The sequence below is a fragment of the Pyrus communis genome, chromosome 1 (assembly GCF_963583255.1).
Source record: "Pyrus communis chromosome 1, drPyrComm1.1, whole genome shotgun sequence".
Classification (NCBI taxonomy): domain Eukaryota; kingdom Viridiplantae; phylum Streptophyta; class Magnoliopsida; order Rosales; family Rosaceae; genus Pyrus; species Pyrus communis.
The window spans coordinates 4,437,507-4,451,496 of NC_084803.1; the positions used below are offsets into that span (position 1 = coordinate 4,437,507).

At 38.5% G+C, this 13,990-nt stretch overlaps 3 protein-coding genes across 3 annotated transcripts; all 3 read left to right on the plus strand.

The window, feature by feature from the left end:
• The first annotated feature begins 285 nt into the window (after window positions 1-285).
• On the plus strand, window positions 286-3,698 carry LOC137715113 (probable LRR receptor-like serine/threonine-protein kinase At3g47570). Its single transcript, XM_068454343.1, has 2 exons — window positions 286-2,991; window positions 3,190-3,698. Exons 1-2 carry the CDS (start codon window positions 336-338, stop codon window positions 3,549-3,551), a joined length of 3,018 nt encoding a protein of 1,005 aa, XP_068310444.1. The 5' UTR covers window positions 286-335; the 3' UTR covers window positions 3,552-3,698.
• A 3,111-nt stretch (window positions 3,699-6,809) lies between these two features.
• Window positions 6,810-10,128, plus strand: LOC137709853 (receptor kinase-like protein Xa21). Its single transcript, XM_068448837.1, has 2 exons — window positions 6,810-9,283; window positions 9,531-10,128. Exons 1-2 carry the CDS (start codon window positions 6,832-6,834, stop codon window positions 9,923-9,925), a joined length of 2,847 nt encoding a protein of 948 aa, XP_068304938.1. The 5' UTR covers window positions 6,810-6,831; the 3' UTR covers window positions 9,926-10,128.
• Window positions 10,129-11,006: 878 nt separating this feature from the next.
• On the plus strand, window positions 11,007-13,833 carry LOC137712154 (putative cyclin-A3-1). Its single transcript, XM_068451284.1, has 8 exons — window positions 11,007-11,490; window positions 11,727-11,959; window positions 12,051-12,126; window positions 12,240-12,316; window positions 12,429-12,462; window positions 12,556-12,705; window positions 12,787-12,921; window positions 13,011-13,833. Exons 1-8 carry the CDS (start codon window positions 11,182-11,184, stop codon window positions 13,080-13,082), a joined length of 1,086 nt encoding a protein of 361 aa, XP_068307385.1. The 5' UTR covers window positions 11,007-11,181; the 3' UTR covers window positions 13,083-13,833.
• The last annotated feature ends 157 nt before the right edge of the window (window positions 13,834-13,990 follow it).

Consider the following 13,990-nt stretch of genomic DNA (forward strand, 5'->3'; position numbering starts at 1 on the left):
TGAATTTGCTTATGTGGAATCGTCAACGAGTTTTATTCAGATAAAAAAATTATGTCAGGTTTTGCGTTTAGAAACTTGAATGTCAAGGGCTAAAGTCATATTTTATTGATTTTTTGGAGAGAATTTTTATATAAAAATTTACAATATTAACAATTTCGATTATAAACACAAATTTTTGTAACGAAGCATGTATTATTCTGCGAAAGAACTCCTTCTCATCCTTTGAGAGACCAAGTTATTTCCTTGACTAATTAGTTGACTAACAATGCTTTCCCTCCCCTATAAAACCCATCTTGTAGTTCCAAATCGAAAAGCAAAACACGAAGCCAAGAGATATGGATTTCCACTTCCATCTATCGCCACAACTTTCCACATTTTCTATTCTTCTGACATGCTTTTTTGTGAGCATAGAGTCAGTAATTCCAAGCATTTCCACAGACAAAGAAGCCTTGATCTCATTCAAATCAACAGCCAATCTCCCTCCATATTTCTGGGACCAAAGCTCATCCCCGTGCACCAACTGGACTGGAGTTGTATGCAACAAACATGGCAAGAGAGTCATTGCTCTTGACCTCTCAGGCTTGGGACTCACAGGCACCATAAGCCCTCACATTGGTAACCTCTCCTTCCTCCATTCCCTCCAACTCCATAACAACAAATTAACCGGAACAATTCCCACTCAAATTTTCAACCTTTTTCGCTTGAGGTCGCTCAACGTAAGCTCCAACACCCTACGAGGTTCACTTCCATCAAACATAACCCAATTGATGGCACTCGAAATCCTCGACTTGTCCTCAAACAACATCACAGGAATCCTCCCGCAAAACCTTAGACAGTTGAAAAATCTCCAAGTCTTGAATTTGGCACGAAACAATTTTTTCGGTCCGATCCCACCATCGATTAGCAACCTTTCATCCACCCTCACAAATTTGAATCTAGGTACAAACAGACTCAGTGGTACTATACCTAGTGAATTAGGTCACCTCCATAAACTCAAAGAACTCGACCTCGCCGTTAACCAACTCACCGGGACCATTGCCTCATCCATATACAACATTTCCTCTCTAGTTTTGTTCACTGTGGCTTCAAACCATCTGTGGGGTGAGATTCCTAGCAACATTGATGACACACTTCCAAATCTTTTGTACTTCAGGAATTGTATCAATCAATTCACAGGAAAAATTCCTCCTTCTCTACACAACATCTCTGGACTTCGATCAATTCGCATGTCTAACAACTTTCTTGAAGGAACAGTTCCACCGGGCCTCGGAAATCTTCCCTTCCTCGAAATGTACAACATTGGCTTCAATCGGATAGTTAGCTACGGTGACAATGGTCTTAATTTCATTACTTCTTTGACAAACAGCAGTCGCTTAAGTTGGCTTGCGATTGATGAAAATCGGCTGGAAGGCCTAATTCCAGAGTCCATTGGCAACCTCTCCAAGGTTCTGTCAAAATTGTACATGGGAGGGAATCGAATTTATGGTAACATACCTGCCTCAATTAGTCAACTCAGTAGTTTAACTTTGCTAAATGTGAGCTACAATTCAATTTCTGGTGAAATCCCATCAGAAATTGGGCAGCTGAAAGAGTTGCAAATGCTTGGTTTAGCAAGAAATAAATTGTCTGGCACAATTCCAAACTCCTTAGGTAATATCATGAAATTGAACCATATTGATTTATCTGGAAACTACTTTGTTGGCCATATACCCCTTTCATTTTCAAACTTCCAGAAATTGCTTTCCATGGACTTATCCGACAATTTGCTCAACGGAAGTATTTCCGGAGAAATATTTCTAAACCTTCCTAGTTTGAGCACTATTCTCAATCTGTCTAACAATTTCCTGAGTGGACCTTTGCCTGAAGAATTAGGATCTCTCGCAAGTGTTGCCACTATTGACCTCTCTAGCAACCAGTTTTCGGGGTTGATTCCCAGCTCAATTGGAAAGTGTACAAGCTTGGACGGATTGTTCATGGCCAGAAACAAACTTTCAGGTCCCCTTCCAAATGCTCTTGGAGAAATGAGGGGTCTTGAGATTTTAGACCTCTCCTCGAACCAACTATCTGGCTTTATTCCTGATAAACTTCAAGACCTGCGTGTCCTTCGATACTTGAACCTCTCATTTAATAACTTAGAAGGAGTGATTCCAAATGGTGGAGTTTTTAAAAATATCTCAAGTGTCCATCTTGAAGGCAACCCTAAGCTATGCATGCATTTCCCTTGTGTGAAACGTAGGAGAAAGGTACTTGTCCGAGTTCTTATCTCTACTGTTGCTTTGGCAACGTTGGTAACATGTGTTACAGTTGGTCTTTTGCTACATTTTAGAAAAAGAAGAGGCTCAGGCGGCAAAGCAACAGAAACAAATTCTGGTTTGCTACTAAAAGGGCAACATCAAATGGTCAGTTACGAAGAGCTACGTGGGGCAACTGGGAATTTCAACCCCGAAAATTTGATTGGAACAGGGAGCTTTGGGGCTGTATACAAAGGTCTTTTGAGAGAAGGAACTGAAGTTGCAGTGAAGGTGCTTGATATGAAAATGACAGCATCTTGGAAGAGTTTTATGGCAGAGTGCGAAGCATTGAGGAGCGTGAGGCACCGGAATCTTGTTAAACTGATCACCTCTTGCTCCAGCTTGGACTTTCAAAACATGGAGTTTCTTGCTTTGGTTTACGAGTATTTGAGTAATGGGAGCTTGGAAGATTGGATTAGAGGCAAGAGAAAAAATGCAGATGGAGATGGGTTGAACATTTTTGAGAGACTAAATGTGGCCATTGATGTGGCGTGTGGATTGGATTATCTGCATCATGACTGCGAAGTTCCGGTTGTGCACTGCGATTTAAAGCCGAGCAACATTCTTTTGGATGGAGATATGAATGCAAAGATCGGAGATTTCGGGCTGGCGAAGCTGCTGATGGAGAGCACAGAGATTGCGCAACAGTCACTTAGCTCCACACATGTCCTGAAGGGTTCTATAGGATACATACCCCCAGGTTGGTATTAATTACATAGTTCTGAACTATTTCTCACTTGAAAGAATATTTAATTATTTTTCAATATGCCATATGATACATGTCAATCATTGGTCGATTTTCGTGATAAGTAACACTTCGTACCAGTTAATCACGGGTGTCAAGTAAATTTGCTTGCTTTTTAATATACTAACTTGGAGAATGAATACCACACTGTAGAGTATGGTATCCACCAGAAACCCTCGACAGCGGGTGATGCATACAGTTTCGGAGTAGTGTTGTTACAGCTCTTCACCGGGAAAAGCCCCACCCATGAAAGTTTTACAGGAGATCAAAGCATCATCACATGGGTGCAGTCAGCCTTCCCTCACGACGTGATCAAAGTGCTAGATTCCGAGCTGCTAGACGACCTCATCATCACAGAAGTAGGACATAATTGCCTCATCTCAATCATTGAGGTTGGCCTCTATTGCACTTGTGCTTCTCCCGACGGACGCATAAGCTTGAGGGACGCCCTTCACAAATTGGAAACTACCAGAAAGACCCTTCTCAGCGCAAAGAGTGCCAAGCATCAATATTAACAACAATTGAAAGTTTATGTACTGAGTTTGTTGGAAAATAATAGTATTTAGGTTATTATTCAGGTTTTCCTTTAAGATTAGTTTTGGGTCTAGCCTATTAGTATTATGGTTATGTTATAAATATAATGTTTTGTAACTATAGAAAATAAGTTAGTCACCCGTCTCGGTGATTTGTAGTCATCTCTCTCGTTTCAATTAATAAAGTTATATTATGTCTGTTTGTTATGTATATTTTGATTTTCAATTGATTATTGGTGATTTTATAATTTCAAATGCAATAAAATTAAAAGAAGGAAAACAATGTTTAGGAAATGATTTGAGAATTGAAAATTCACGGCTAATATATTATTTGATGTTGTCATATTCGAAAGTGAATTTTTTTTGTAACTTTTCGAGTAGTTTTGAGCGATGAACACAAAGTTTTGCCCTATTAGGCTTGATCCCTTTGCTTTCGGAAACTTAGCTGACCCGTTTCTGTATTTACACGCTCAAACTTATTTCATCATAAGCACTACAAGAAAAGTGAGCAAAGTCACTAATATATTGTCACCAATTAATTATGATGCTATTATGGATTTCTATTATAAATTTCTATGGATTTGTAAGGATTTCTTTCATGGATTTCTTAGGATTTCTTCTTTGACTCCTACAACATAAATTTCTTTCTCAGTGCACAATCTGAAAAAGACATAAGCATATATATATATATATATATATATATATATATATATTGATATGGAAATATTAACCAATCAAATATGTGTTTCTCTTTCTCATTTGAATTGTGATTTATTTACGAAAAATAATTTTAACTAGCCAGAACAAGTAGTGCTTCTTGAATCAAATGTCTCAAAATTAACATTTTTTCTTAACAATTGATTAGTTCATAATCTGTGTTGTTCAATCTAAGTACATCTCCTAATATAAATAGGCTTTAGAAGATACTTGCACTCTTACACTAACACGATTACACGAAAAATAACATAAAGCATTAATTGGCAGTAAGATTACGAGTAGTCATTTTTAAGAGTTCAATTAACATGGTAAAAAATTAACACCTTCAGATAAAATGCATAATCATTACAAGAATTGCTAGTAGGCATTAACACTTCCCATGAAAGCATTACAAGAAATATTACACGATCCAAAATAAAGGAAATAAAAAATTCAAAAAATTCAAGTTGGCAAGTAGGACGGTGACGGATGAACATGAAGGGACATCAAGTTGGCAGCTTTTATGTTTGAAAGAAAATGGAGAGTGAGAAAGAAAGATCAAGTTGCAAAGTGTAGAGAGAGAGAAAGCGAGGGGGTTGAAAAGAAATCCTAGGGGTGGAGGTAGGATTTTGTTATGCTTACAATCGCTTCTCAAATCCTACAAAATCTCATATTGAAAGAAATCATTCAAAATCTATGAATTTATGAATACCTATAGATTTGCATTGACTCTATAAAAATCTTTTAAAATCCTAGTTGACTAGATCAGGATTCTAAAGTATTTTAAGATCCCTTAATTGACTATCCCTATATTTAAATAGATTCTTTTAAAATCCTAGTTGACTACACCAGGATTTTAAAGTCTTTTAAAATCCTCATTTGACTACACCCCCTTAGAAGGTTTTCGAAATTTTATTATTTTATAATTTATTCTCTTTTTGGAGGTAGGCTTTGCTACGACTATTTAAACAATTTTGACGTTGTATATGAATTATCATTCATATCATTCAACACTCAACTTTGAGGTTTTCTCAAATTTTTATGAATTTCATTTGCTAATGGATTATAGCTTAAGATTTTCGTTCGATTTCAATGTATCACAATGCATCATTATCTCTCGTCATTATTTCATCATGTGACAATTAGTCATTGGACAGAAAATACACTTTATGAACACATAACAAATGTTTATTTGAAAGTTAAGCTATTAGGTCTAAAAGTTAGTTGCATGAGAAAATGTGTGTGTTAGAGCAAGGTTGGTGCCCTTTATTTCATTGACAAAGAGTCATCATAATGCTGTAGTTTAGTTTTAGGCCAGCCTCCCCAACCCCCAACCTCCCAAAAAAAAAAAAAAAAAAGACAAAAAAAACCCACTCCACCCCACATAATAGGTTGCCCCAAAGTGGAGGCCAGCTTTGAGTCCAGCACATAATGGACTGAGCAAGAGACCGGTTTACATAACGCCAGGTTGACGTTAGCCATATGAAATTTTTTTTTTTTTTTTTGCTGCTGGCGCGTGGGATACATGTGAACGTGGGCGAGCGTTCCAGCATTAAAATAAATAATAAATAAATAAATAAAATGTCATAATCTTGCCGTGGGCCATGTGTCCACTTTTAGGCTGTTGGATTTCATCCTTTTTTAAATCCAACGGTCCATATTAATTAATTTAATAAAAAATTATAAAAATTGTTTAAAAAATATATAAAAATATAAAAGATTATACACACACACACACACCTATCTTTCACAAAAATGGTACTATCGGAAAATAACACGTGACGTGACAAGATTGGTTAAAAATTCTATACGAAACTAAAAATATTTTAATACGAATTGATTAGACTCTTACCCAGCTCATTTTTTTAAGGGTGGAGATGTATTTGGCCAATTATCATTCATTGGAGTCAATTACTATTCATTTGAGTGGATTAAATGAATTTTGGACCAGCTCATTTTTTAGAGGTGGAATTGCTCTTATAACAACAGTCCACGGATCCCACAAAGGCAACAAACTATATCAGGAAAATGCTAGTGGTTCCCATAACCAACTGGTACTGGTTATCACACTTTGACTTTGAGATATGTCAAAAATCGAATGCATTGATTACAATATACAACATTGCGAAACAACAAGTAGAGAGATCACAATTTACGCTAGAGTGAAGTCAGACATCAAATATACATCAGAAATTCATGATAACTCTTGTTCCACTAAAATTAATTTAAACTAAAAACCAATATTGCATGGTACAAGAACCCAACTCTCAAATCACAGTGCCCATAACAACAAGATAGCTAGGTTATAAGTATCAATGGAAATGAACATTAAGTACTCAACCACCACCAATGGGAACTTATCTCAAAACGCTCAAGAAATTAAGACAGCACACGCACTTGACTGCTAAGAACCGGGTCATCCTTTTCTTTTAGGCACTGAAAAGTCACTATTCTGGTACTTAGCACACCAAATTTGACCAAGCACCTACGTATAAGTTTCTGAACCGAGCAAGCATGTTTTAATATTTTTTCCATACGAGTTCAGAAGGAAACCCCCCAAAACGCCATGAATTCTCACATTGCCGTAACATTATTATCTGTTCTTGCATGCATTTTCCTGAGTGTAGACTCAGCATTTACTCCAAGCAATGTCACAGACAAGGAGGCCTTGATATCATTCCAATCAACGGCCAATCTCCCTCCATTTTTCTGGAACCAAAGCTCATCCCCCTGCACCAACTGGACCGGAGTTGCTTGCAACAGAATCGGTGGGACTCAAAGGGTTGTTTCTCTCGATCTTTCCGGCTTCAGACTCACTGGCTCCATAAGCCACCATGTTGGGAGCTTGACAGAGCTTCAAGTCTTGAACTTGGCGCGCAACAATCTCAGCGGTCCAATCCCGCCATCCATAAGCAACCTGTCTTCCACCCTCACAAGTTTGAATCTTGGCACGAACAGCCTCACCGGTATAATCCCAATGGAATTAGGTTTTCTTCGTAAGCTTAAAGAACTTGATCTTGCCGGCAACCAACTCACCGGCACTGTTGCCTTGTCCATATACAACATCTCTTCGCTAGTTCGCTTCACCGTTGCTTCAAACCAACTCTGGGGTGAAATTCCAAGCAACATTGGCGTCACGCTGCCAAACCTTCTCTACTTCAGAAATTGTTTCAATCTGTTTACAGGGAAAATTCCAGCGTCCTTGCACAACATTACAAGGATTCGAGAGCTCCGACTGTCCAACAATTTCCATGACGGTTCGGTTCCACCAGGCCTCGGAAATCTTCCCTTCCTTGAAATGTACAACATTGGTTTCAATCGGATCGTTAGCTATGGTGACAATGGTCTTAATTTGATTACTTCTTTGACAAACAGCAGTCGCTTAAGTTGGCTTGCAATTGACGAAAATCGGTTGGAAGGCCTAATTCCAGAGTCCATTGGCAACCTCTCCAAGGTTCTTTCGAAATTGTACATGGGAGGGAATCGAATTTATGGTAACATACCTGCCTCAATTAGTCAACTCAGTAGCTTAACTTTGCTAAATGTGAACTACAATTCAATTTCTGGTGAAATCCCATCAGAAATTGGGCAGCTGAAAGAGTTGCAAGTGCTTGGGTTAGCAAGAAACAAATTATCTGGCACAATTCCTAACTCCTTAGGTAATATCATGAAATTGAATCACGTTAATTTATCTGGAAATTACTTGGTTGGCAATATACCCCTTGCATTTTCAAACTTTCAGAAATTGCTTTCCATGGACTTATCCGACAATTCGCTCAACGGAAGCATTTCCGGAGAAATATTTCTAAACCTTCCTAGTTTGAGCACAATTTTGAATTTGTCTAACAACCTTCTAAGTGGACCTTTGCCTGAAGAAATTGGAGTACTAGCAAGTGTTGTCACTATAGACCTCTCCAACAACGGCTTATCGGGATCAATTCCCAGCTCAGTCGGAAAATGTACAAGCTTGGAGAGATTGTTCATTGCAAGAAACAACCTCTCCGGTCCTCTTCCAAATTCTCTAGCTGAAATCAGAGGTCTTGAGATTTTAGACCTCTCCTCGAACAAGCTTTCTGGTTTTATTCCTGATAAACTTCAAGAACTACAGGTCCTTAGCTTCTTGAACCTCTCATTTAACAGCTTAGAGGGAGTAATTCCTAATGGTGGAGTGTTTGTTAGAAATATCTCAAGTGTATATCTAGAAGGAAACTGGAAACTTTGCCGAGATTGGCCATGTGTGAAGAGTGGTGGTCAGAGGAGAAAAGTACTGGTTTTAGTTCTTATCATAACATCTGTTCTGGCAGCATTGGTAGGCATTGTGGTAATTGCCTGGTTGCTTTATGTTAGGAAAAGAAAAGGCTTAGGCTGCAAAACAACAATTAGAGAAACTTCTCCTGATTTATTAATAAAAGGGCAACATCAATTGGTCACATACGAAGAGCTCCGCAGCGCAACTGGGAATTTCAACCCGGAAAATTTGGTTGGAAGTGGGAGCTTTGGGACTGTATACAGAGGGCTTTTAAGACAAGGGACTGAAGTTGCAGTGAAGGTGCTTGATATAAAAATGACAGGATCTCGGAAGAGTTTTTTGGCAGAATGTGAGGCGTTGAGGAACGTGAGGCACCGCAATCTTGTTAAGTTGATCACTTCGTGCTCGAGGGTGGATTTTAAAAACATGGAGTTTCTGGCCTTGGTTTATGAGTATTTGAGTAATGGGAGCTTGGAAGATTGGATTAAGGGCAAGAAAAAGAATGCAGATGGAGATGGATTGAACATTTTGGAGAGACTCAACGTGGCCATTGATGTGGCGTGTGGATTAGATTATCTGCACCACGATTGCGAAGTTCCAGTTGTACATTGTGATTTAAAGCCGAGCAACATTCTTTTGGATGGAGACATGACAGCAAAGATTGGAGATTTCGGGCTGGCGAAGCTGCTCATGGAGAGAACAGAGATTACTCAACATTCTCTTAGCTCCACAAATGTTCTGAAGGGTTCTATAGGATACATACCACCAGGTTAGTACTAATTATTCTATTTCCTCACTTGCAGACAATTTTAGTTATGTTCAGTATGTTCCATAATTCATTGCCGTTATATTTTGCATATTGCGTTGATATATGGTCAATCTTTGTAACTTTAATGAATATTGTTAATGTATTGAGTATTGTAGATTGATACTCGGTATCAGTTACTTGCGGATTGTTTTAGCAAATGTGCTTGCTTTATAATTTTCTGACTTTGAGAATGAACACTACAATGTAGAGTATGGTTTTGGACAGAAACCATCGACAGCGGAAGATGCATACAGTTTCGGAGTGATGTTGCTGGAGATCTTCACCGGAAAAAGTCCAACCGACGAAAGTTTCACAGGAGACGAAAACCTCATCAGATGGGTGCAATCAGCCATCCCTCACAACATGATCAAAGTGCTAGACCCTGAGCTGCTAGACCTCATGCACTGCCTGCCTAATGAAGGGCCGTGTCTCACCCCAGCAGAAGAACATAATTGCCTGGTCTTAATTTTCGAAGTTGGACTCTCTTGCACTTGCGTTTCGCCTGACGGACGCAGTAGCTTGAGGGAGGCACTTTACAAACTAGAAACTGCAAGGCAAACCCTGTTCAATGTTGAGAGTGTCAACAGTCAAGCATTAACTTGAACAACAATTGCACATTCATGAATATGTTAACAGCGAAAATCTTCCGAAAACACGAATCTCGCACTCTCGGAGGCTCGAATATATGAGGGTGGTTTTCATATTGCTGTAAATGACACACCCAAACCAATAGTTAAGGCTGGTATGTATAAAACATTTTGTTTTCGGTATTTGGATTTGTAAGGACGATGATGAGAAGAATAATATATTGCTTTTTTATGTTACCGTTAGATTTAGCCTTCTTTTTTCATTCTACCATGTTTGGACGTCGATAGAGTCAAAAATAAAAATTTTGAATATAATAATAAGGAATTAGACAAACGTCTAAGATAAAAATGAAGAACCACTCAAATTTTAATTGAAGTCAAACAAAGTAAAAAAAAAAAAAAAAAGTTTGGGCTTAGGCCTTTTTCGATCAAAAGAATCAGTTGCACGTATCTTGTCTCGCTAAAGTGAAGGAAATCAATTTAGATGATCTACTAATTTACAATTTACAAAAAAAGAAATTCAAACTCAAATAAAATAAAATAATATAATTCTTTAATCAACTGATTTATACATATTTAAAATAAAAAAAAAAATTATTGTACTTATTTAGAAGAGTAGCAGCAGAAAGATAAAAATCAAAGTATCATTTTCAAATCATCCCGCCCCAAAATTTGTTTGCCCCAAAAGTGAATTATGAAAGTTTCAAAATTTGTTATCCAAATCAGACAAAAAAAAAAAGAATTGTTATTGTCACTCTAAAAATCTCATTATACATTCCAAATTTTATATATTTAGAAAAAAAATACACTTATGATGAATATAAAATAAAATTTTTGAAGTGACTAATACTTTTAAAAAAAAAATCCGGACCAGAAAAAACCCCAATTTCAGGTTCACAAAGCGCTCAAAATCAAAGTTTTGAATCCGGTTCATTGGAAAGTCACGTCACGTGCGTTTCCACAAATTTTAAATTCGACCAAACGAACACGACAAACCGCTCCAAAAATTACTGAAAAACACAAAATCAAACGCTCCAAATTCCCAAAGTCTCCAAAACCAAAAACAATTCGCATCAAATCAAACAGCGCGAAAAGAAGAAAATTTTGAGGCTCTTCAAACATGGCGCTCTCCCTATCTTTCTCTTCAAAGTCTTCAACTTCCTCTACAAATCCCCATCTCCTCCCTCACTCTCTCACACCTCCAACTCTCTCTCTCTCTCTCTCTGTCCAAGCTACAGCGAGTAAAGTCCAAAGCTCGGTACTCTGAGAGCAATGGCCTCTACCACTGTGGCGGAGCAAGTGAACTGCAGTCGCATCACCACTCGCTCGGCTGCCAAGAGGAGGGCGATGGCCACCTTGGTGGAGGAGAACCAGTTGGGTAATAAGAAGCGCGCGGTGCTTGGAGATGTTACGAATTTGGTTAACGTCGTCGTTTCGGGGAACTCCAAACGGGTTGAGCTGCAGAAGCCCCATTGTGTCACCGAGAAGGAAAAGAGGGCCGAGGCGGCGCGTGAGTTTGAGGATCCGCAGCTGTGTGGCCCGTACGCCTCCGACATTTATGCATATCTCCGTCGTATGGAGGTACAAAGATCCCACCTTTTCCCAAGTTTTTCGATTTCTTCATTCGATAAGTTGAACGGTGTTGGATTGTTCGATCGATCTTGACATTGGGTTAGGGTTTTGGGTTCCATTTTGATAATGGTGATTTGAATTTTGAAAAATTCTGCAACTTTTTGGGCTTATTCTCAATTGGGGTTCATGTTTTGTGAATTTGGGATTTACGGTTTGCCAATGAATGATGGGTTTTTGTTGTTTAGGCGGAGCCAAAGAGAAGGCCGTTGCCTGATTACATGGAGAAGGTTCAGAAGGATGCAAATGCCAATATGAGGGCAGTGCTTGTGGATTGGTTGGTGGAGGTTTCAGAGGAATACAAGCTCCTTCCGGAAACCCTTCATCTATCTGTTTCTTACATCGATAGATTTCTCTCGATGAATGTTGTCCACAAGCAGAAACTTCAGCTTCTGGGAGTTTCTTCGATCTTCATTGCCTCGTAAGCTTGCATATCTTTGGATCTGTTTGTGAGTTTGTCTGATTGGTTCTGTTTCTTTTGATCTGAAATTAATGATGCTTTTAACCGATAGGAAATATGAAGAGATTGATCCTCGCAACGTGGATGAGCTCTGTGACATAACTGAAAATACATACACAAAGGAAGAGGTATTTGATCTTTTACTTTGTGTTTTGTCTGTGATGATTGTCTCTTTTTACATCAGGATCTCAGGTAGATACATGTGCTTTATACTAAGAGTGATTTTTTGGTGGTTATAAAGGTGATCAAGATGGAGGCTGATATACTCAAATCCCTGAAGTTTGAAATGGGGAATCCAACTACTCGTACCTTCTTAAGGTAAGGATGAACCCGACGTTCAAAAGTCACTCTTTTTGGTATATTTAGTTGCTTCCCAAGCTTAAATGACCTTGGCTGAGTGTTTTTGTTCCTTTGGTGAGTTGTTTTACAGAAAATTCACAGATGTTGCTCAAGAGAGTTCCAAAGTAAGCTTTCCTTCTGCCCTCTAACATACATGTGGATTTGACAAGTTTATGGTCTCTTGTACTAACTGCTGGACTGTTTTGTGTGGTTTACAGACTCCCAATTTGCAGTTAGAGTTCTTGGTTGCCTACCTTGCGGAGCTGAGTTTGTTGGATTACAAACTTGTCAAATTCCTGCCTTCTTTGATAGCTGCATCAGCTGCTTTTCTGGCAAGATTTATGACTCGAACAAAAACACATCCTTGGGTAAGGATTTGATGAATTACTTATGCTGGCTTCCATAGTTCTATATGTATGAAAGCAATTACTAAGATGCATTCATTCCAGTGTCCAGCACTACAACAGTATACTGGATATAAAGCAGCTGATTTGAAAGAATGTGTTCTTGCCATACATGACATGTGCTTGGGAAGAAGAGCAAGAAATTTGAATGTTATTCAAGAGAAATACAAACAACCTAAGGTACTTATATCAGAAATATGTTTGACCTTTTCTTATTTTCTAAATTTCGGAGACAATGATTCTAATGGAGTTTTATTTTTCGAATGCAGTTCAAATGTGTGGCACATATTCCTTGCCCTCAAGAAATACCGGTTCATTTCTTTCAAGATCTGAAAGCATGAAGAATGATCTTTGAGGCAAGTGCTTGTCCAATGTGATAGGAAGATCTGGCTTTAAGTTGAATATGGCAAGCTCAATGAAAGGGTGGTAATGTGGCCAATTGCCATGCGGTGAGGATTGGGCATCAAGTTTGATGTGCTTTGGTTTTTCATGATTGGATGCTCACTTCGAAAAACCGTTACTCCCTGTTAGCACATGATTAAACTTCTTCATGTTGGACTTCAGACATGGTGGTTCTATACTTGCCATTCATTGGATCAACAGCGGATAAGCTTTGATGCAGGGTTATGGTCTAGCACTGAACCAAATTATCTGAAGCCAAGGGGACATTGCACTTAAGCGGACTGTCAACTTCCAACCAAATGTGGTGCAATGATGTGAACATGGGGACCTAATTGTGGCAAGCCAAGATTTTCGAGCCACAGGTGGAGCAATGTACATGAGCAAGAGCATTGCCCTTGTTAAACTGAAACAGCCACCCCTTGCCCTTTTCGTTGATGAAACTAATTTAATGATCTCCCAGTAACTGTAAATCTGTCTCTCTGCCTAGACCGAAACCAGCCGTATGTAAACCCTAGGTAGAATTTCATGGGTACACCTTTGTTCATGTAATAAGCTATGCAGTGTTCTGATGCAAATTTGAAGTTTGCTGGCTTGTGGTTAAGTTTGGCTGTAAATGAGAACAGAAAATCATGATCTCTTACTCAAGTATGTTTCCTCATAAATTGGCGAATTGGAAATTCCAAATTTTAATTACATTGTATATATGAAATTTTAATGAAAAATACATTCCAAATTTTTCTTCTCTTGTGCGTGATAGGGACTTGCTGTTAAGAGGCAAAACTAAGCGGCATCGTCGACCCCGTAAGCGACATTTTATTGGGTTGGGTTGTTGAAGGCGATGGTTGAT

Bases quoted from the DNA above. Each gene is read 5' to 3' on its own strand.
- LOC137712154 (XM_068451284.1), top strand. From the start codon at position 11,182: ATGGCCTCTACCACTGTGGCGGAGCAAGTGAACTGCAGTCGCATCACC. The intron at 12,317-12,428 runs GTAAGGATGAAC...GTTGTTTTACAG, and splicing joins ACTACTCGTACCTTCTTAAG to AAAATTCACAGATGTTGCTC. The intron at 12,922-13,010 runs GTACTTATATCA...TTTCGAATGCAG, and splicing joins AGAAATACAAACAACCTAAG to TTCAAATGTGTGGCACATAT.
- LOC137715113 (XM_068454343.1), top strand. From the start codon at position 336: ATGGATTTCCACTTCCATCTATCGCCACAACTTTCCACATTTTCTATT. The intron at 2,992-3,189 runs GTTGGTATTAAT...ACCACACTGTAG, and splicing joins TATAGGATACATACCCCCAG to AGTATGGTATCCACCAGAAA.
- LOC137709853 (XM_068448837.1), top strand. From the start codon at position 6,832: ATGAATTCTCACATTGCCGTAACATTATTATCTGTTCTTGCATGCATT. The intron at 9,284-9,530 runs GTTAGTACTAAT...ACTACAATGTAG, and splicing joins TATAGGATACATACCACCAG to AGTATGGTTTTGGACAGAAA.